This window comes from Pristiophorus japonicus, chromosome 4 (assembly GCF_044704955.1).
Source record: "Pristiophorus japonicus isolate sPriJap1 chromosome 4, sPriJap1.hap1, whole genome shotgun sequence".
Taxonomy (NCBI): Eukaryota; Metazoa; Chordata; class Chondrichthyes; family Pristiophoridae; genus Pristiophorus; species Pristiophorus japonicus.
In genome coordinates, this window is record NC_091980.1 from 124443745 (window position 1) to 124467688 (window position 23944).

The 23944-nt window shown below is 46.2% G+C and overlaps 1 protein-coding gene across 3 annotated transcripts in view; it reads left to right on the forward strand.

Moving 5' to 3' along the window:
• Positions 1-23944, forward strand: part of LOC139263055 (dihydropyrimidinase-related protein 3-like) — a 239574-nt gene that overhangs the window by 140728 nt on the left and 74902 nt on the right. For all 3 annotated transcript variants that reach the window (XM_070878568.1, XM_070878569.1, XM_070878570.1), the window contains exons 3-4: positions 1967-2151; positions 21309-21473. In XM_070878568.1, coding sequence (XP_070734669.1) covers positions 1967-2151; positions 21309-21473 — 350 coding nt within the window. The remainder of the gene's footprint in view (positions 1-1966; positions 2152-21308; positions 21474-23944) is intronic.

The following is a 23944-nucleotide window of genomic DNA, read 5'->3' on the forward strand; positions in this document are numbered from 1 at the left end:
CACAACCTCCCATAGCCCACCCCTGATCACCTCCCCTGGTCATGACAACTAGGATATGAAAACTGCTCAGGGGGGAGTATTGTTGTGTAGGCATGCCTGTTCACTATGTGATGTCTGTAACACTGTCATGCAACATTGAATGTACCCTTGTACTGTACACACCTTACCGGTACACTAGAGGGTGCTGTTGCTGGACACCCAGGGGTTGCCTGCACACGGCAGGTAACCCAGTATAAAAAGGAACACAGCTTGTTGTCGTCACTCAGGAGCTACTAATAAAGGACTGCAGGTCTGCACAGTTTAAGTACCATGCACTACCATACAAGGTGCCTACATACACTACAGTTTCCCTGATGGTTCAGTTGGTAAGAACGCTATTTAGTCTGAAACTGAGCGCTGAAAACCAGGAAAGCACGAGGTTTGATCTACAGTCCTGCTCAGTTAGTTGATCTCAAAAAGATATTTATAATTGGATTTTGTGTCTTGGGTGCAGATAAGGGATAGAAATGAACTGCTATGGGCTAAAGGATTCCTGCTGGAATGCGCATTGGGTGAGAACAGGATTGGGTCACCTCTGCCCCTGATTCCAACTGTCAAACTAGCCTGCTGACACTGTCTAGGTGCATCCATGAAGACCAACCATTGGGGCAGGATAGCAAAGGTTGAGCACATGGGGAATAGCACCCACTGAGAGTCGATGCTTATAGGGGAGGATGTGAGAAATCTGCAGGGGCGGGGAGGAAATACAAGAGTTATGTACCCATACACCCCCACTCCAAAAGAGCGAATGAAAATATTTTTTTTAGCTCCATAAAGAGTTTATCCAATAAGAAAGCAAAAAGAGTCAGAGTTTAATAGTTATATCCTGAATTTCAGCCAGGGTGGAGGAAGAGATTCTGCGATTGACCTCCGTACCTCCGGGTACAAATGGCCAGTGTTCCTGCTCCTAATCGCCATCCTGACATACAGAGGGTTGGTGAATGAGCACCGAGTGACAACGGGATCGGACTTGACTGTGATGCCTTGGTGACTGAATAGATTGCCAGCGCTCCCTGGTGCACGTGAATCATTGGCCATTAGGGCAAGGTGCTGGAGAGTGACTGTGGAACCAGACCTCTGGATGAGTTGATCCCTTCAGGAGGGGCAGAAATTGACGGGAAGAAATCCAGCTGAACTCCTGTAGGGTAGGTTCTAATTTAGAAGTGCATTTCGAAGAACATAGGTGCAAGGGATGAAGAAAGACTTGCATTAATATAGCGCCTTTTGCAACCACTGACATCTTGAAAAGCACTTTACAGCCAATTAATACTTTTGGAGTGTAGTCACTGTTTAATGTGGGAAACACGGCAGGCCATTTGCATACAGCTTCCACAAACAGCAATATGATAACGACCAGATAATCTGTTTTTGTTATGTTGATTGAGAGATAAATATTGGCCCTAGGACACCGGGGATAACTCCCTTGCTCTTCGAAATAGTGCCATGGCATCTTTTACGTCCACCGGAGAGAGCAGACAGGGCCTTGGTTTAACGCCTCATCCGAAAAATGGCATCTCTGACAGTGCAGCACTCCCTCAGCATTGCACTAGAATGTTAACCTAGATTTATGTGCTCAAGTTGCTGGAGTGGGACTTGAACCCACAACCTTCTGACTCAGGCAAGCATGCTACCCACTGAGCCACAGCTGACAGTGAAGGAGGAACTGGGAGTGGTGACAGCACAACAGCTTGGGACATTCAAGATGGACACTTGTAACGAGAAATCCATCGTTAATTGGGGAACATTAATCTCGTAGCTACCTCAGCGACTGCTCCATCAGCCTGCTGACTGATTTTCCTTTTACGATTCACTCTGGGTCTTTTTTATTGTGCTATTATTCTGTGTAAAAATATTGTGTTCTCCGTAAGTGGAAATGAGCATTTAAAAATAACAAAACCACTAAAACTTGCTTTGTTTCTCTCATCAGGCAAATAGGCGACAATCTGATTGTCCCTGGAGGCGTGAAGATCATTGAGGCTCACGGCAAGATGGTTATCCCCGGGGGAATTGATGTGCACACCCATTTTCAGATGCCTTACAAGGGGACCACCACTGCGGACGATTTCATTCAAGGAACAAAGGCCGCCCTTGCAGGTGGAACCACGATGATAAGTGAGTCAAGCAGTCTCCTCTTTCATATTTAAAACCGCATCCATTTAAGCTGCCCTTCAAATAAAAAAAATTGCCTCTCTGCACTGGATTTCAATGGAGCAAATGGAAGTTTTAACAGCACCCGTCAACGAAACACATTGTGTATCGAAAGAAAGCTTCCCGCGTGAATATTATTGCTGCTCATGTTTGAAAGCTGCAGCATCCCACAACCACTTTTGTTTGCTGACATTTGTGATGAATGTGTCAAATTAAATGTCACAGACGCAGACCTTTCTTTTGCGTTTACAACAAAATTGAACTCCCAATTGTATAGTTTTGTTATCGAGCGGTGTTGAATTCCCCTTCTTTACTCTCTCTCCCCTAATTCCAAACGCCTGCAGATCAGGAGCTAGCTGTGAGGACTAATGTGAGCTCTAGTGTACAAAGCATTGTTCTGCCCCGCCCTCATCTGAGTGTTGTGTGCAGTTCTGGCCACTATACAACTGCAGGGATGTCCTGGTCTTGGAGGGAGTACAAAGGAGGACATGAACTGAACCTTGCACATGAGTTATGAGGCAAGACTTGAGATACAAGGGATATTGGAGAAAAAGGTAATTAAGATCCGAAATGAAATAGATGAACTGAATCCCAGAATGATTTTCAATCTTAATATACAAGCTCTGGGGCAAAGGGATGTAGATTACATCTTAGACTAGGAAAGATGAGTGCACAGTTAAGATATAACTTTGCATACAGAATTGTGAATATGACGAACATTCTACACAGAGGTAGTTCAAGCACAGCATCTTATAAATTTCAAGAGGGTGATAACGTTTTGGCAGACAGGTCTATTGAAGGGTGTGAGTGATAAACGAAAGTAAGAAGTGGGCCCTTTGGAGGAAAATGGTTCTGTACATTGGGAGTGAAGGAGGCTTATGCGCATATAGTTATGCATCATGGGTAACCATGGTCTTCTAGAGCTTGCTTGATTGGGGATTTGGGGAAGAATTTTCCAGAGGCTTTTCCTGAAATTAGCCACAGTTTTATTTGTGTCTCAGTGGAATTATTTCTGGGGAGAATGATGGCCAAGTCTGGACCACCGAATTAATTGTCTTGATGGTCCGAGAGTTCAGCTGCTGTCAGAACTGAGGGGATTATTCGATGGGAGAACTGTTGATCTTTTGTTTTGTGTATTTTTAAATCTCTACTTTTCTCCCTCCCTTGTCCGAAGAGTGTCGACTCTTGACCAAGCGACCATTCTTCACATGTCGGCCTAAACATAGAGTGCCGGCAAGCTATTCAACCATGAGGCGAGTAACCTAGCCAAGTCCAATTTTGCCCAAAATTCACACATGAGCATTTGGAGCAGGGAGGTCACTGGCGATCAGGAGTGGGATTCATGAATGACTTTTTCTTTTGCCACAACTGCCCCCATCCCATCCCCCTCCCCCCACCCTCCTCAATCCAGGAGTACTGAGGTTAATTGTTGCACCCGAAGTGCTGGTCCAATGGTGATCAGCTATCTGCACAGACCAGGGATTGACTGGAATTCTTGTACAGATAGTGCATGGTGCCTTCAGCCACTAGATCATCGGGAGGTTTTTTGATTTTGTTCAAATTTTTGAAATTTAGTCATGTGAGCGGGAGGTTCTTTAAAAAATACCGTTGTTCTGCCGCTCGCTGCGAAAATGCATGAACCGCCCAAATACAGAGCCTGTTTCTCAGGGGATTTTCTCTTTCACGAACTGGCTAGAACTCTCCCAAAATAGCTGCCAGATTCCTTTTTGCAAACTGCTGAAGGCCTAATTGGTGATTCTTTTCCATTTCTTTTATCCCAGTGAAGGAGGTTGGTGCTAGGGCATGTGATTCTCTCCCGCTTTAGTTACCCAGTCCGATATCGAGCACTCTGCTCCGCAGTAAGATGCTGTGTAAATATCCCTCTACTTTGCCCACAAACCCACCTTCAGAAGAACACTGTCAGCTGCACCAGTCGAATGTTCCCCATTTCCCACAAAGCCATCCTATGCTCTGAGTGTGGTTGTCACTTTTTAGTATTGATTTGTTTTGTTAGTCCATGATTCTGTTAATCTACTAATTTAAAATGAGACACTTAAGGGAGGCATCTTCTATCTTGTCAGTCTGGACTAGATTTGAACCCAGAGGTGACAGGCCAGTGTCTAACCAATGCTCCCAGACTGTTTTTAAAAGTAGTTTTTATTCCCTTGTGGAGAAGATCCTGCTTCCTGACCGATACTGAAAGGATCAAGGTGAATATTCGGCTCCCAATACTGTGGGATTCCTCAAGGCAATATTTGGAACTCCTCGCTTTTGCTTTTACAAAGGTCTGCATTATTCTAATTCTCTTTCATTCACTCTCATATCACACACACACACACACACACACACACACACACACACACACTCCATCTGTAGCTCGATAAGTATCATTAAGGACTTGTTTGCTATGAATATATAGGAAATGCCCTGATAGCTGTGCATGCTTGATTACAGCACCGAAACAGGCCATTCGGCCCAACCAGTCCGTGCCGGCGTTTATGCTCAACTCAAGCCTCCTCCTGTCTTTCCTCATTTAACTCTTTCAGCATAACCCTCTATACCCTTCTCCCTCATACTTATCTAACCGCCCCTTAAATAAATATATACTCCATGCTTCAACCAATCCCTGTGGTAGCAAGTTCCACATTATCCCCACTCTCTGGGTAAAGAAGTTTCTTTTGAATTCCCTATTGGATTTCTTGGTGACTATCTTATATTGATGGCCTCCTAGTTTTGCTCTTCCCCACAAATAGAAACATTCTCTCTGCATCCACTCTATCTTATGATCACCTCATAACAAGTAGTTTTAATAAGTGTGACCTCTTAAACCACTTTAAGGCAGATGACTTATTTAATTCAGGTTTCAGGAGACCAGCATCCATGAACCAGTTCCTGAGTTTACAGTAATAAATCTAGCTTATTCCAAATGCTGACTCATAAATCCAGGAATATGGGAGTTTACAGTTCTAGTCCTAGGCTACGAGAGCTAGATGCTGTGGCATAAATTCAGGGAGTTGACTCATGGAATTGAATTGAATCAGTGCTTTGTTTTTTTTTTAAAAAAGCTTTATTTTATACTTTTGAATGTAGCACTGTGATGTAAAGGGCCTTGCGTCTTTGCTGAGGTGATTTTATCCTATGGTTCCAGACATAAGGTCCTGGTGGTACTGTTGGGTCCCCATTTTATTCCGGTTGCTGGGAAGACTAAAATGCATAGTTGCCTGTTCGTGACTTGTCAATAATTATGTGTGTATCTGTCACAGTGCTGGGGCTGCAATTTACCCCTTCCTGTGAACAGGCCAAATCTGCAACAGCAACGGAAGCAGGTTTGCAATTATAAATGGGGCATTAACTTGTTAAAGACTTGTTTGTAAATGGTGAGCCCAAGTTGGCGATGCTTTAAAAATTTTGCTCGCCAAGAATCATCATCATGTTGAAGACCCTGTGCTCCGGAGTAGTGCTGTCTTGTGGCAAAATGCCTCCTGGCACTTCACAGAGGAGTGGGTCAGACACTGCGCAGGAGTCCAGAGAAGGTTAGGGGAGGTTAGGCAGAGGCAGGTTTTGAGAAGGCTTTTGAAGATGGGGAGAAAGATGGCGTCATCAAATATTTGCAACAACAATGACTTTCATATATATACTGCCATTAATTAAAAAAATGTCCACACCTAATCAAAAAAATGTAGCTAATCCAAAGGCAGAGATTTTAGGAGGGAACGATGTGCGATTTAAGAAGAATCTAGAAGGAGAGGGAGGTGAAGAGGCAGACATGTTTACATAGAATGATATAGAAATTACAGCACAAACAGGCCGTTTGGTCTGTGCTGGTGTTTATGCTCCACACAAACCCCCTCCCATCTCGCCCAATCAACAGACCCTTTTATTCCTTTCTTCCTCATGTACTTATCTAGCTTATCCTTAAATGCATCTGTTATTCGCCCCCACGACTCAATGTGGTGGTAGGTTCCACATTCTAACCACTCTTGAATTCCCTTTCTAATAAATTCATTAAGGAATTAAGAAAAAAATGTCTTTACCCAGAGATTGAAACCATGGTGAGTGAATGTTCTGCCATCAATGGTGGAGCAGAGGGAGATGGTCACACAGTAGTCCAAACAAAAGCCCAAACACCGTCCACACCAAAATAAACACATTCCCCTACATTACACAATGACGACTCTTCGCAAAGTAATTCATTGTCTGTGAGGCATTTTGAGATAATCCTGAGATCATGAGAGGTGTTATACAAGTGCAAGTTCATTCTTTCTTTACTCCTCATTGAAGGGAATAATTCTAATGCACCAAATCACATTTCTGTTCTTTTGTACAGAATTCCTCAGTAAGCACTAAAGATTTGAATTGCTGGTATTTATTGGTCCGCTCACGAACTAAATTTACTGCCAAATTTTAGAAATTACATTGGTTTTGTTTAAAATAATTGGAATGTTTTCTGTTTGGATTGCATTTAATGAATGAGTGAGTCAATGTTTTGCACTAAAAATAATCAGTCTCCTAAATTTTATCTGTGAACAAACGGGCTTTTATATCGCCATCCATGGGTCAACTATGTATAAACAACAATTTGCATTCGATATAGTGCCTTTAATATAGTAAAAAATTCCCAAGACGCTTCACAGGAGTGTTATCAGACAGAAATTGACACCGAGCCACATAGCGAACATAAGAACATAAAAATTAGGAGCAGGGTTAGGCCATACGGTCCCTCGAGCCTGATCCGCCATTCAATAAGATCATGGCTGATCTTTGACTTCAACTCCATTTTCCCGCCCAATCCCTATTCCCCTAGAGCCCAAAAATCTATCTATCTCAACCTTGAATATATTCAGTAGTTCAGCATTCACAGCCCTCTGGGGTAGAGAATTCCAAAGATTCTCCTCTTCATAGGCAATCCCTCGGAGTCGAGGATAACTTATCCAAAGATTCACAAGCCTCTGAGTGAAGAAATTCCTCCTCATCTCAATCTTAACTGGCCGACCCCTTATTTTGAGACTATGCCCCCTAGTTCTAGACTGTCTAGCCAGGGGAAACAAACTCAGCATCTACCGTGTCAATCCCCCTCAGGATCTTGTATGTTTCAAAAGAGGAGCATCTTAAAGGAGGAGAGAGATATTAGGACAGATGATAAAAAGCTTGGTCAAAGAGGTAGGTTTTAAGAAGTGTCTTAAAGGAGGAGAACGAGGTTTAGAAGGGAATTCCAGAGCTTGGGGCCTAGGCAGCTGAAGACATGGTTGGCAATGGTGTAGCCGGAGCGATGAAACGAGATGTGCAAGCGGCCAGAATAGGAGGAGCGCAGAGATCGTGTAGTTTAACCCTTGGCACTCTGGCTGCAATTATTTGGTGATCAGTTTGTCAGGGCCACAGAGGGATTTCTTCTTTTGATAGAGCTTCCTAATTTTCTGCAATTTTGTGCATCAAATATTGACCAGCTGTCAGGACACATGAGCAGGTCAATTCTTCAGACTTTCAATTGCCTGGGAAAAATGTCTTTCAGAATTTGTTTCTCGGCCAGACCTAATTATCCAGAAGTTGTTCAGTTTTCAAAATGGTAAGAAAACATTTCAAAGTTAACTTTTAAAAGAAAAGTGGAGTTACAATCGATTTGACTAAATTTGGGTTGCACTTTGTTATATAGGAGGAAGTCAGTTCCTCATTTGCTAAAATAAGAACTGCCTTTGCCACATCTCTTGGCAACATCAACAGGGCTTCATACTGTAAATTACTTTGGAGACTTCTTAGGCGGTCCCTCGTATCGAGGATGACTTGCTACCACACCAAAAAGGGATGAGTTGACAGGTGTTTCGATGAAGGACCTGATATTCCAGGTCGCGAACTACATGTTAAAGGCTGGGAAATGCCTGTGTGTGGATTTTTTTTAACGTGTGGTGGTCGTTGCATACAGTCACCACACAGGCTTGACAGAGCTAGGTCTTGGTCCAATGGCCAGCCCTGCTACACTGACCTAGTGCACACACATCGCAGTGTGGGCTGGCTCGTGCTGCCCCATGGCCCTCGCCTCTCCTGGGACCCGAATTCGCATCTTTCCTGGCCCCCGATCTCTCTCCACCCCTCTGCGCTGGAGTACAATGCTGTTATGCAGACAGATTCAGTGGTCAGTATGCACACAGCAAGATCCCACAGCAGCAGTCGTATCATTGGTTGTGAAATGAATATTGGCTAGGACACCAGAAGAACACTCTGCTCTAATATTGCAATGAGGACCCGACTGAAAAGCGGGAGTTCTATGGGCTGAGCCAAATTGGAAATGAAATATATTGCAAGTCGCAGAATCTACCGTCAACCACTGACTATTCTAAAGATCAAGGGCTACATAGCTTTAAAAATATATATATATATCTAATCTTGGGTGGAATTCTGTGCTGATCAAGGTGAAGAATGGAAACACTTTGGCCATTTAGTGTCAACATCAAGGACACTGGTGTTGAATATACAGCGCTTGTTAGATGCTGAGTAAAACTTCCCTGTACATTAACCTAAAAATTATCCTTCATACTTGACCTCAACAGGGTTCCCTACTGCACCTATGACACTTTAAGTTCCCGCAGCAGCAGTCTTTATGGTCACTTTGAGGGAGATTGCCAACTTAGTGCAATTCATGCCAAGTTGCAGACTATTTTGTGCAGTGTATGGGTCGGTGTTCACCAGGGACCATATTCAAACTAACCAAACCCATCATGCATAGGATCCTTTCAGCCGCAGAGAGCAGACTTTCATTTCATCCGTCTTAGTTGGGTTCAAACTCAGGCCCGAGAAATGATCGTACAGTATGCTGACCTCTGTGTGTTGAGGTGAGACACTGGGAGGATTGCAAATTATTTGTCACTCTCTTGTTACAATTCTGGCCTCGGAATATGAGACGTGACACTTCACAGTGGGCTGGAGGGGTAGTGGCAGGGGGGGAGGGGGGGAGTGTGGCGGCAGAGGTGGGGGAGGGGGCATGGTGGCAGGAGGGGTGGCGGGGGGGGTTGGAGTGGAGTGGGGTGGCGGGGGGGGTTGGAGTGGAGTGGGGTGGCGGGGGGGTTTGGAGTGGAGTGGGGTGGCGGGGGGGGGTTGGAGTGGGGTCGGGGGGGGAGTTGGGGTTGGAGTGGGGTCGGGGGGGGAGTTGGAGTTGGAGTGGGGTCGGGGGGGGGGGAGGTTGGGGTCGGGGGGGGGGAGGTTGGAGTTGGAGTGGGGTCGGGGGGGGAGGTTGGAGTTGGAGTGGGGTCGGGGGGGGAGGTTGGAGTTGGAGTGGGGTCGGGGGGGGAGGTTGGAGTTGGAGTGGGGTCGGGGGGGGGGGGTTGGAGTTGGAGTGGGGTCGGGGGGGGGGGTTGGAGTTGGAGTGGGGTCGGGGGGAGGGGGGTTGGAGTGGGGTCGGGGGGGGGGTTGGAGTTGGAGTGGGGTCGGGGGGGGGGTTGGAGTGGGGTCGGGGGGGGGGTTGGAGTTGGAGTGGGGTCGGGGGGGGGGGTTGGAGTTGGGGTGGGGTCGGGGGGGGTTGGAGTTGGAGTGGGGTCGGGGGGGGGGGTTGGAGTTGGAGTGGGGTAGGGGTGGGAGGGTTGGAGTGGGGTCGGGGGGGTGTTGGAGTGGGGTTGGGGGGGGGGTTGGAGTTGGAGTGGGGTCGGGGGGGGTTGGAGTGGGGTCGGGGGGGGTTGGAGTTGGAGTGGGGTCTGGGGGGGGAGGTTGGAGTTGGAGTGGGGTCGGGGGGGAGTTGGAGTTGGAGTGGGGTCGGGGGGGGGGGGTTGGAGTTGGAGTGGGGTCGGGGGGGGAGTTGGGGTCGGGGGGGGAGTTGGAGTTGGAGTGGGGTCGGGGGGGGAGTTGGAGTTGGAGTGGGGTCGGGGGGGGAGTTGGAGTTGGAGTGGGGTCGGGGGGGGAGTTGGAGTTGGAGTGGGGTCGGGGGGGGGTTGGAGTGGGGTCGGGGGTTGGAGTTGGAGTGGGGTCGGAGGGGGGTTGGAGTGGGGTCGGGGGGGGGGTGGTTGGGGGGGGGAGGGGTTGGAGTGGGGTCGGGGTTGGAGTGGGGTCGGGGGGGGAGGGGTTGGAGTGGGGTCGGGGGGGTGAGGGGTTGGAGTGGGGTGGGGAGGGGGGGTTGGAGTGGGGGGAGAGGGGTGAGGTTTGAGTGTGGTGGCAGGGGGGGGTGGAGTGGAGAAGATGGTCGGGGGGGGGGGGGGGGGAGGCTGGCTGGGGGTGGTGGTTGCATCAAAGCAATTGGTATTGTAAAAAGTCTGACTGCCCCAAAAACATCTAAAAATTGAAAACTGTCATTCTGTTGATTACGTAACCTGGCCATGGGGAGGGATCCATCTGGAGGTTCTTGGCAGGGGTGGGGGTCTATCTGACTTACTCAGATAGTTAAGGCCTTACAGATGACACTTAATGGTGCTTTACGTCAGGCATTAAACCGAGGCTCCACCTACCCTTTCTGGTGGATCTAAAAGGTCCCATGGCATTGTTGGAAGAGAGCTGGAGAGTTCTCCTGCTGTTCTAGCCAGCATTTGCTGTAAAGGCAGATTGTGTGGTCATGTATCTCACTGCCGCTTTGGTGACCTAAGCAGCAAATTGGCTGTTGTGTTTACCTACAAAACAGCATTGACTTCCAACGTACTCAATTGGCTGTGAAGTGCTATGGACTTCTGGAGGGTGTGAAAGGTGTTCGATAAATGCAAGTTCCAAATCCTGACAGGCTTTACTCACTGATCTGACCTGATTGCTCCTGGCTTTGTTTTACGATAGCCTCCGAACACTATGAAGCATTTGTGTATTGGCCACAACTTCTGACTTCATTATGCACCATGACCTGTGACCTTCGGCAATGTATCGCAAACATGCTGAAAATGACACGTGTTATTTAACAAGCATGGCATTGTGGATGTGAGTCGGGCTTGGCATGTGACTTTTAGAGCAATGCTGTGAAAATTTGAATCGGGCCAGGCTTAACTTGCTGGTTTAAGGCTTCACATCCCTGCTTAGCCGACGGGCACATGAATTCACATTTGTAATCAGCATGCTCTTACTGACCCAGTGCACATACCAGCAATAGTGTTACACAGCACTGACCTCAAACTCAGTCCTGCAGGAGAGGGACGTGCCCGGGTTAGACTTGACCCTTGGCTCGGGTGGCATCCAGCTGCCGCAGATGTCGGCTTGGAGCCGATTCTGTAATGCAGCCCTTGTAAAATGAACAGCCGATGAGAAAGCATTCTTGTCAGCAGATATTCAGGAGCAAAAAGGACAGAATTTTACTGCCTGTGTGGGATGCCAAAGGAAAAGAGATGCTCCAGCCCTCATTTCCAGCAGTGCAAGTGGCTTAAACTTAATGAGGATGTCAGGGGAGCAACATAACGTTTAAAGCATCGTCACCATTATTTTGTTGCTAATCTGCGGGTGCCCAGGCTTCCTCCCACGTCATCCTTGGTGGCCTTCAGGAGTGGTAAAAATGTGAATGAATGGAACTTTACTAGTTAAAAGAAAAAAAAGGAACTTGCATTTATATACCGTAGCATAATTTTACAACCTCAGGATGTCCCCGAAGCGCTTTACAGCCAATGAAGTACTTTAGAAATGTCGTCACTGTTAATGTAGAAATGCAGCAGCCAATTTTGCACATATCCAGGTCCTGCAAACAGCAATGTGATAATGACCAGATAATCTGTTGGGTGAGGGATAAATATCGGCCAGGATACCAGGGATAACTCCCCTGCTCCTCTGTGAAATAGTGCCATGGGATCTTTTACGTCCGCCTGAGAGGGCAGACGGGGCCTCGATTTCACAGGAGGACGAAGCATTATTATATGGACATACACTAGTAAGTGGTATGGGAGGAAGGATTTAGAAGTGTATCATGGAGACACAAAAATGGCAGTGCGTCAGACTATTTTATAATTCCCTGTTTTATAATTCCCTACCCACTTTGGGAGTTGTGATAGCACGTTAAGAATTTCCATTCATGTGCAAAGTATTACCCACTTCCAAGCTCGCTCCCTTCTCTCTTTAGTCTGGTGGAAACTGATGGTCCCTGAGAGAGATTTTCTTCCTTTATTTCTGAAGGCTAACACCTGAGAGCTTTTAAAGATAGATTTGTGAGTATGGCGCAAGATTTGCCAAAAAAAACCTTTTGCAAAGACGAACTGAATACTAAGGGACCGAAATTGCCTCTCTTAAGGGCGGTAATGGGGTGGTAAAGCCTTTCCGCCTGGATGGGACACTGCCCATCTAATTTCTGGAGGTGCAAAACATTACCAACCCGCTCCGCCAACATCTGCCACACTCGTGCACAGCGATAAAGATGTCATCGCCGTGCGCGCCGCCTGACCCGGCCAAATCCCTCCCCGGTGGCCCAGTGGGTACCAAGTAGGCCTCGCAGTGGCCCTCCCCTTTAAATGAAGCTATGCGTCAGCGTATGACGGTCAGTGTCACGCTGATGACATCACCGCTCCCAACACAATCCCGCCTCTCCGCCGCCTCAAACAATGCCCCAAAGCGCTGGGAGCCGGTGACAAAGTTATAGTGCCGAGTTTTCCACCTCTTCCCTCTGACTCCCACCTTGGCGGTGATAATTTGACTAATTCAAATTGTCCGCCCCAAACAGGGCGGAGGGCAATTTCCAGCCCTAAGACGACTGAATCAGCCGCATTTTCTAAGCTATTGAAACTTCTGTCCTTTTGTCTGTGGACAGCATTCTTGACCTCAGCAAGTTGTGCCAAGTTAGACATTGCGAGTTTAGTTCAACAGTAGAATAGTTTCTCTCGAAAGTAGGATTGAGGCATGAAGTTCCTGATCACCATCCTAGTCATTCGTGTTGGTAATATTTTGATAATCTACAGAACATTGCTGAAATTTTTAACCACGCTTGTTATGTCAACACACCTTCCTCGTGCTGGTTCTTCTCCAGCGAGGATTAATCTAATGATGCTCAAAATGACCATCAGGATTTCATTGCTGTGTTTCCCAAATAACTGAAAAACATTTGGGGATTGGGACCATATTCAGTAAATAGACACTGGACGAGGAACTCTGTGCTCCTCCAACTCTGGCCTCTTGCTCATCCCTCACTTACGTCACCGCACCATTGGCGACTGTGCCTTTAGCTGTCTAGGCCCTGAGCTCTGGAATTCCCTTTCCAACCCTCTCCGCCTCCCTTTCTCCTTTCAGATGCTGCTTAGAACCTATCTCACCAATGTTTGGTCACCGGTCCTAATGTCTGCTTCTTGGCTCGGTATCAATTTCTGCCTGATAATGCTCCTATGAAGAGCTTTGAGACATTTTTACGACGTCAAAGGCGCTATCTAAATGCAAGTTATCTTTATAGAGCAGTCCCACCTACCCAGCACACTGGTCAGTCCTCTTCCAGAAATGTTGTTGTCTTAAATCTTTTGCAAAAATAATGTTGAACCAATTCTTGCTTCTGCTGGATGGGTCTCAGTTCAGTACCAGAAAACATTTTTTTTTAAATGTAGATCAAATTTAGAAGTCATACACTGGATCTAGGCGCAGCTATTGTGTGGACAGTTTAATTGAGTTGCTTTCCTGAAATGTAAACTGTTTGGCTCCAATAATGAGTGGTTGTGTGTCTTTAAAAGAAAAACTAAGGGACTAGGTCAACTAATTAAATTTGCTTTTCCGGAGAAAAAAACTTGCTTGGAGATTTGTCCTATAATCAAAAAGAGCCAATCATTGGTGATGGTGGAAGAAGGTTTGACCACTATTTGTATCTGTAGAATTGTGGGTCTCTGTGGTTAGCAGCTATGACTGTGGCTTGAGGTGTGGTTCCTAGGACTTTAAGGACATTGTTGCTCGTGAGATAGGACAGAGGCGAGCAGCCAGGGTGATTTCTAGATGAGGGTTGATTTTCGGAGTTTGAGCTGTTGGTAGAGAGACCCCCTCCCACTCTTTCCTCCTCCCAAGTCAGCGTATATTCGGAAATCTTGGGCACTCTGTGATTTTTCTGTCCATTTTAATGGATTGGGAATCGTGGGCAGCGATTCCTGGATTATGCGTGGCTGATGCAAGAGGACTCTGTTGGCAAGGAAAGTTCCAAAATACTTCCCCATCCCCCTCCCCCCTCTCCCCAGAGGAATGTACTTTGTGAGGAAAAGTTAGGGAGGTTTTGCATGTTCCCTGGGAAAAGAGGAGACGACCTTGAGGTGACCTGATTGACCGGGATTATAATTGAGCAAATTCATGACTAAGGCCAAAAACTTAATACACCAGAGGGCAAGTTAAAATTGAAGAAGAAAAATTGTGATGATAGAGTTATGGAATAAATTACCGAGGAGGAAATCAATGCAACAACAGACGAGAAGAATGACGGCGTCAAAATTAATTAAAGCAGCAAGTTGTTGGATAAGATAGCCTTTTCCTGGTGAATATCATAGGTTATTATGACACTGAATTATAAACTCATTAAGCATCTTGAATGCAAAATAATTTGAAAGATTGTAGCAAGAAATAGAGACACTCCTAACCAAGGAAACTGTGTAAGGATACAGGCTTGACACTGGGCAGGGCGGAGATAGATCTCTGTGCTCAGGATAGCTCTCACTTGGAGTACGAAGAATATGACGAATGTTATTTCTTTTTCATGTTGTTTCAAAATTGAATCATTTCAGTGTAAATTAAGATGGCTGCCTCTGACATTTTGAAAAGAGCTTGTGTTCTTTTCAGTAACTGATGAAAATCCATCGAGAAAGAACTGTGTCAGTTTCAATGAGCAATTCTGTCCCTTTAACTGAGGAGACTACTCTCATTTAAGAGAGCAACATTGTCAGCAAATCTAAAATGGTTAAAATGGCTGCTTTTTTCTACTTCACTGTAAACCATCTGAATTTCAATTGTTGGAAATAGCATCAACTTCAAAGTAAACCAACAGTGTGACTGGATTGGTGTTGACATTTTATTCACGTGTCCTCTGGGTAAGTGCTCAACAAGTTAACATGCTAGACTGCCTGCCTTACTTGCCTGGTTGAATACTGAGTGAACACCATTGCCTGTGCTTCATTTATGCCCAATTAATTAACTCTTATAGCACCGGAACCTTCAGGGAAATCTCCACACCCTGGGCTGCCCATTTTTGTTTTTACATCTCACCTCATGGGGGACAATTTTCAAGACTGAAATTTTAGTTTTGGAGAAAAAAAATAATTGACTCATTATGATTTCCCCACCTGCCTCATGCTGTTGTAACTCCTCATGCCTGCCCTTGGCTAGATGATTCAATTCCATAATTGGGTTTTGTGCCGAGGGACTGCTGAAGATGTTGTTACTGAAAATCAGGGCTCGCCCTGTGGTCCCTCGCACAAAAAACAAACTATAGCTTCTGAATATGAGGGAGACTGGGGTAAATTCATGCCTTTGTTACCTCTAGACTTGACTACTCCAATTCACTCCTGGCTGGCCCCCCACATTCTACACGATGTAAACTTGAGGTCATCCAAAACTCAGCAGCCCGTGTCCTAACTCGCACCAAGTCACGATCACCCATCACCTCTGTGCTTTCTAACCTACACTGGCTCCCGGTTAAACAACGCCTCGATTTCAAAATTCTCATTCTTGTTTACAAATCATTCCATGACCTTGCCCCTCCCTATCTCTCTAATCTTTTTCAGCCTCACAATCCCACAAGATGTCTGCGCTCCTCAAATTCTGCCCTCTTCAACATCCCTTATTATAACTGCTCAACCATCGGTGGCCGTGCCTTCAGCTCTGGAACTCCCTCCCTAAACCACTCCGCTTCTCTACCTCTCTTTCCTCATTTAAGACGCCCCTTAAAACCTACCTCTTTAACCAAGCTTTTGGTCATCTGCCTTAATTCCTCCTTTTGTGGCTCGGTGTCAAATGGATCTGTTTTTTCTTGTGAAGTGTGAAGTGCCTTGAGAGGTTTTACTATGTTAAAGGTGCTATATAAATAAATATAATAATGCTCTCTCCCGACTGCTCTGCCTTTGTGTCTTCCTTTATCAGGCAGGAGCAGCCCTGTATATTAGAACTGAACATTCAGCAGTTGGAAGGGTGGGAGTATCCTGGAATGAAGGTCAAGGATCATAATAGGAACAAGAGGAGGCTATATGGCCACTTGAGCCTGCTCTGCCATTCAATATCCTGGCTGATCTTCTACCTCAACTCCACTATTTTGCTAGATTCCCATATCCCTTGATTCACTTAGTGTTAAAAAAATCTATCGATCTCAGTCTTGAATATACTCGTCAACTGAATTTCCACAGCCCGATGGGATCGAGAATTCCAAACGTGCAAAGATAAGCCAAGAAATATCTCCCAGGGGCGAAATTGTGCTCCTGTGCACCTGCCGTTAGCGTTTCCGGGGGGGGGGGCGCCAATGGGGCAAAAATGGGTTTTCGCTCGGGGGTTGGGGGCGGGTGCTCTACCGGTTCCCGCGAAATTGCGTGAGAGTTAGTGGAGGCGCAAAACCGACAGCGCCCCGCTCCCGCCGGAAACGTCACCACTGTGCAACGGCCCATTTTCGCCCTGTGGCGGAAATTGGGCAGCGCCCCGTGAGGCCGCCGCAGGAGATGTCAGCCTCATGGGTTGCGAACCGGGCCGCACTCCACTCGCGGGGCACAAATTAAGGGGGGGGGGGGGCTGCGCTGTGCCATTTTTCCCTCCCACCCGACTTACTGGTCCGGCCTTCCGTTCTTTATTTTGCAGCCTGGCACTCCACTTCTGTGCTGGGCTGTGGCCGTGGCACCCTGCTTCCCCGGTGGGCCCCTTGCCTCACTGCAGAGCTCGCAGCGTGCCCTCCCTTTTAACAGAAGGGGAGGGCCCTGTGCTCGCGTCAGCGGAGGATGCATAGCGCTGGAACATTCGCACGCTTACTGTCCCAGTCCCGCTCCACTGCTCTCGGCGGTATCCCCAATTTCACGGCTGGCGCAGGAAGTCCAGCCTCACCTCTGTTACCACTCCCAAATGGGGCGATACTCAATTTCAACCCCCTAATCTCAGTTCTACATGGCCGACCACTTATCCTGAGACGCAGCCCCTTAGTTCTAGACTCTCCAGTCAGGGGAAACTAAGGTGCGCTGGTGGCCGTGTACCCATTCTCCCAACATGAACTTAAGCCATAATTTCCTGGGAAGCTAATCAGCTTATTGCAAGTGGACATCTAGCAGTCAGAAGGGCAAGACTTAAAAACCCATTGGACGAGAATTGACTGGAATGGCATAATCGGCAAGTTATGTCACAAGACAGGCTTGGGTGCCTCCCAACATTAATTGGGAAACTAATTGGCATACACCGCAGTGAGTATTGTGGCATTCCATTGTCCTCTGACTTGACATGACCATTGGCGGGCCCTGGGGAAGCTCTGAACAGATGGTGCTTCACATACCGCGCCTCCTCCCTCTGCTGCTCTATAATGGAAAGAAAGAACTTGCATTTTATAGTTCCTTTCACAATCTCGGAACATCCCAAAGTGCTTTACAGCCAATGAAGTACTTTTGAAGTGTAGTCACTGTAGTGATGTAGGATGGATAGTGCTGTAATAGTGATGGATAGTGCTGTAATAATGATGGATACTGTTGTAATAATGATGAATAGTGTTGTAATATTGATGGATAGTGCTGGATAGGTCGATGCCAAGTGGGGTGGTCATTGAAGGCTCTTCCGAACATGTCGAGGGAGTCCTAAAAATCTTGGCTTCCAACACTCACTGAACTCTGGGCAGGAAAACCGAAGCTGTCAGTAAGAAGTGTAAGCAAAAAAAAAAACCCCAGAATAAATCAATTCCAAACTGCAGAGATGAAGGTATAAAACTTGAGCAGTTCTCCCCGGTTTAATTAGTTAACTCTGTTAATTTATTGAACAACCACATATGTAACCTCGGGAGCCCAACCGGGATTAGATACCTCGACCGTAACTGGTGCCTCAGGAAAAGTTGCGCTCACGACTATTTTGAACGGGGGGAGTTATGGGGATTTCGGTGGAGGTCACAGGGCAAAAACCGGCAGGAAATTATGGCGCGGAAATGGCTGAACCTGCTTGTACCATATTTTCCTCTGACTTTTACTACTGACGACATCAGTGCGCCATTGTTAACACCGTTAAGTGTCCAGGAAATTCGGGATCACTGCGTGCCCTTAAGCAAAAAAGAAAATGATGGTGCCGGCAGGAGGAACAGGAAGAACTTTTATACCCATACACTGCACTCTCTTCCTCGGGAGCAACCACAGAACAATAACTGTCGGGATATTCATTCAAATCCAACTGTTACTTCCACTTCCAGGAATCCCGCCGTCAGATTCTGCACAAGTCCCCAGCGTGTTTATGAGGAGTTTTTCCTCCCATAATTTCAAGCTTTAATGCTACCCTAGAGAAATTGCTACCTCTTCGAGCTCTGGGTTCTATTAGTCATGTTGAATAACAAAAACAAATACACCATAGCAACCATTTTTAAAAAAAACACACACTTTTCATAGCAACAGGGAGCTGCAAATTTGGGAGGGCTCACAGAATACAACTGAGCATTACAGATACAGATTTCAGTGGGTCCCCAAGGCAATGATAAATAGCACCTCGGCTCCAAAGTATTAAATCTTCCATATTTCTGGAATTTGGCAGATTTAGAGCTTGCAGCTTTGTTTGTGGACCTTCTGACTGACATCAGAACCATTAGGCTTACTGCAGTAATATTATTTTTGCTGTTCTAAGTCTTTAAACAGATTCATAAAGGCACGTTGGGGATTTTAAGAATCTGTAGGCCAGAGTGTCTGGTGTTCTTTCCCTTCTCTCCTTGCCTCCTAGTTTCTGAAAAACGGCCTACCTGAATAGAATGATTCCTTGTTCCTCCTGTGTCAGTGGAGAAAGTGAGTTCTGTTTAAAAAAAAATATAAACGAGGGAAGCATGCTCTGAGCCTGCTGCTGAATGTACTTTGACGCTTGATAGCCAGGTTCTTTGTTGGGGAGGTTAGTGGGGGAGGGTACAACTGATACCATTTGGACAAGGTGCCTTTGCATGACAGACAATGAGCCAATTTTAAAAAATGAATTACACCCCAGATTCAGATCTGAGGAATGAAATGCTTTTTTTTTTGTTGGCCTTTATTTGTTTTGCAGAGACTTGAACTGCGATGAACGTTCTCCAGATAAATCAAAGCTGAAACTTCAGTCGGCCCACTGAAAGAAACATTGGCCTACTAGACAGTTATTTCAGTTAAAAACAGAAATTTTAAAGAACATTTTGAATGTGGGTCCGCAGTAGTTGCATTGATTCCCGAGGGTTTTCTTTTCTTTCGTTCCATTTTGTTTTGTGAAATTGGACGTTTTCTCCCCAGGGTCTCCAACACGTTTTCAGGGGGGTGGAATTGGTTTGTGTGGTGGGTTAGAACATTAACCTTTCAACTCTGGCACCTGGCTTTGAATCCAGTCCAGGCAAGATTTGAGAGAGTTTGTTTCTGCTTGATCAGCTGCAATTTTCTTCAAGAAATTTTTTTTTTAAATTTGTATTTGAGAATTGCCCAGAATGGAATCTGGATGGCTTTAAATGTTCGACTATGTAAACACCATTTCACTAATGTGCAGCATTTTGCAGATGCAGTTCAGTATCAACTGTAGCAGGCGGGGGGGATCTTAGTATTTCAGTAGGTCCAGAGGGAGCACAACAGAACTGAAGCACTTTTAGCGGCATTCTGGAAGGTTAGAACTAGCGAGTGAAAGGGTTATTTGTCCTGTGTGGCAAGAGTTTGGGCAGAGGACAGGCACAATCCACTCCCTGTTGTGCAGAAGGTCACAGCAAATATGCTCAAGTTCAGTATAGGTTGAAAATGCTCCAACAACAACAACAACAACTTGTATTTATATAGCACCTTCAACATAGTGAAACGTCCCAAGGCACTTCACGGGAATATTATGAGACAAAAAGAATTTGACATACGGGAAGCGTGAAGCTGATCTTAGACAAGGATGACAGTTGAGTCAAAATGGAATTGGATATATACTAGAAAAGGAAAGCAAGTTACAGGGCTATTGGGGGAGGGGGAATGTGACATTGGAGCTCCTTCCAAGCGCAGGTGTATGCTGGGCCGAATGGCCTCTTTCTGTGATGTATGATTCTCTGAGAATAGCATTGGGCTTGCTTCTGATGCCCCCTTGTGGTTGAATAGTCTGCTGATGCTGTCAAAGATTACACTGCAAGACAGTCACTAGGTTGAGGTACTAGGGTGGCCATATTGTGGGATCATTCCGCAGCATGCAGCTGCACCTGCAAGAGAAGGGAGTGAGGCCAGATTATTTTTATATTTAATAATTGGAGTACAAATGGAGTGCTAGTCATTTTCTACAGTTTGGTATTCCAAAACCTAAAATGAAAAGGATGTTGAGCTTATCGTTCTTGGCCTGTCCTTTGGGCCAGTGAACATATCCTGCTTGCATTGTGTAACCTCTCTGGGATACACCCAGATGTGAGCACCATTCCTGAGCAGTCAGAAGCTGGGCAAGAAGCCACGTTGAGATAACTGAGCAAATAATGAAGCACATGCCCTCAGTTTGCAGGCGCCAACTATTTTCTCATACCTGGCAACCCACGAGCGTTTGATGCCAAATCACCATGGTCTCCACCATTTTAAATGTGAGATATGCCAGCCTGTGCAGCACGAGGGGAAAACGAGACCCAGCTGTAAAATGCAGCAAGTTCCCCCGGCCCGAGGAATATAATCCTGTGCCTGTAAGATTGTTGGCTGCGTAAAATTGATATCGAGGATTTGGTTGGAAAAACATTGACTTGTGAGAAAACTCCTCTGAAAGAAGATAAACCATCTTGAGCTGAGTGAACAATGGTTTCTGCCTGTCAGTCATTCTGGAAATCAGGGCTCGTGATAACCATTTTGAGATTAGAATTCCACAACTCCCTCGGGCACTCCAAAACTGCATGTTTAAGGCTAAGGTTCCATTTAAAATAAAAGTCTTATTTAAAAATCATTTATCTTGTGTATATATCTGAAGCTGGTTGCATTTGGACGGGATTTAAACATGGTTTTGCAGTACTGTGGAAAACGACAAAAGGATATTGATGGAGGCTAAAAGTGAGTGTGCGAATTTGAGGCCTTTGGCTGCATGAAGCGTTCCCGAGTGTCTCACGCTGACCCGACTTTTCCTTTCCTCTTTTACAGTTGACCACGTGGTGCCCGAGCCCGAGAGCAGCGTCGTGGCCGCCTATGAGAAGTGGCGGGAGTGGGCGGACAGCAAGTCGTGCTGCGATTACTCCCTGCACGTGGACATCACCGACTGGAATGAGGGTGTGAAAGAAGAACTCCAGACTCTCGTCAAAGATAAAGGTCTGTTTCATTCTGTACAGAAACGGCATTTGTGCTCCGTATCTCTGTTTATGGAAGGTGATGCCACATTTGCAGGTAGCACACCACAGGAAGAACCTCTTTCAGCCCTCGGTGCAAAGCACCAGTGTTGAAGGAAGGTTATCCATTCTCCATTCGTTGAACAGCCTTCGATTTGACTGCTGGTTTGCTCTCTGTTTAACCTTTCCCATCTGCAATGATCAACTCGCTTCCTCAAAGAAGCTTTTTTCCCTCTTTATGTCTGTTTCTCGTTGTCTGTCTTTGTGTGTGTGTCTCTCTCACTCACTTCCTGCTTTTGTTTCTCTGTTTCTGTCTGTCATTGTCTCTTGATCTACCTGTATTGTTTCTGTCTCTCTCTAGGTCTTTCTAGCAGGGGTCACTGAGCAGCCACTTTAAGTGATTAATGCTCTTTTTGCCCTGGCCACGGCCAGGCATGTTGTAACACCCCAACTCACCTCAGCAAAGACTGCAGATCGAACCTCGAACCTTCCTGGATAAACGGATCAATACTACACTACGCACTAATCCACCCTCTCAACCAGCAGGGAAAGTGTCACTTGTTTATTTCGGGAACTGTCTGACTAAATGGGAGCCTTATCTTCTGGCTCAGCCACATTTACAATTTGTGTTCCTGTGGAGAGTGATGCTTGAACTTTCAATTCATGAATAAAGAAAGACTTGTATTTCTGTAGCAACTTTCACGATCACCAGATGTCCCAAAGCACTTTACAACCAATGAAGTACTATTTTTGAAGTGTAGTCACTGTTGTAATGTGGGAAACGCAGCAGCCAAATTGCACACAGCAAATTCCCACAAACAGCAACGTGGTAATGACCAGATAATCATTTTGTTTTGTGATATTGATCGAGGGATAATTATTGGCCAGGACACTGGGTTTAGCTCCCACGTTCTTCTTTGAAATAGTGCCATGGGATCGTTTGCATCCACCTGAGAGCAGATGGGATCTCGGTTTAATGTCTCATCCGAAAGGCAGCACTTCTGACAGAACAGCACTCCCTCAGCACTGCACAGGAGTGCCAGCCTGGATTTTTGTGCTCAAGTCCCTGGAGTGGCTCTTGAACCTACAACCTTCTGCCTCAGAGGCTCCCAAATGAGCCACAGCTGACACGAATGCCATGCTGTGTTTAATTGTGTTTGCATCTGCCTTGCTTGGTAACCTAAATATACCCCAACCCATCATTGCCATTGCAAGCCTGGTGCCAGCGTAATAATGGAGTACCTTTTGGCTATTTTCTCCCCTAAAGCAAAAATGACAAAATAAGTTTGTAGAGCACCTTTCGCAAAGACCTCACTCCTTTTTATTAATTAGGGGTTTTGATATAGGGTTTCCTGCTGATGGAAAGGGTTGGTAACCAGAGGACACAGATTTAAGTTAATTGGTAAAAGAGCCAGAGGAAAGATGAGAATTTATTAACGCAGTGAGTTATGATCTGGAATGCATTGTCTGAAAAGGCGGTGGAAGCAGATTCATAACTTTCAAAAGAGAATTGGATAAATACTTGAAAATGAAAAATTTGCAGGGCTATGGGGAAAGGGTAGGGGGTGTGGGACTAATTGGAGAGCTCTTTAAGTGAGCTGGCAAAGACACGATGTGCCGAATGGCCTCCTGTGCTGTACGATTTTATGATCCTATACATCCTGAAGCAGTGGATTAGTAATACACACTGAGCTTCAAATGCAGTGCGGTCTAACAGCATGTTGAATTAATGATCTGGTCTTTCCTGTTTCACCAAAGAAGCAGTTGTTTTATAGGCCCTAGAGAAAAAGTATCCACAGCAATGGGCTTGCAGTTAAAATGGACAACTTGGCAATCTTAAAAAGCTGACCTAAGGAAGCTGATGTGTGCCCGAGAATAGCTCAAAATGGAGCATTGTGAATATATAGAGTCTTCGAAATATTCATGCTCTAGATCTCTCACTGGTTCTGCTATAAATGTCAAGCCTCTGCAGAATTCTGCATCTCCCAGATCTTCTGCTTGCACTGTCCCTTCTCCGCTGTGCTGTTTGAGCTATTATTTTTATTGGAAACTCTCAGTTGGGTAAATGGTAACCAGTTGATCCGTGTTATATTTTGGGGGGAGAAATTTCCCAGAGCCCGATTCCTGCTACTGCTTCATGTAGCGCTGATATGTTTCAACGCTCCTCCCCTTCGGTTAAAGGGGAAGGCCGCTGCACACCCTGCCGGGCCTCTGATGGCCTTCACTGGGCCACAGGGCAGGCATGGTGCCAAGGTTGTATCCCAGCACCCAAAACGGAGTGCCAGGCTGCACGATGGCGACAAGGGAAGAAGTCGGGCCTACTAGTGAGTCAGTAAAACCGCCAAAAGGGCGGCGCGGGGCGTACCCCCCACCTCCCCTTTAACTTCCGACCCGTGAGCAGAGCTCGGCCAGGTTCGCGACCCACGAGGCTGGCACTGACACCTCGCGGGGCGC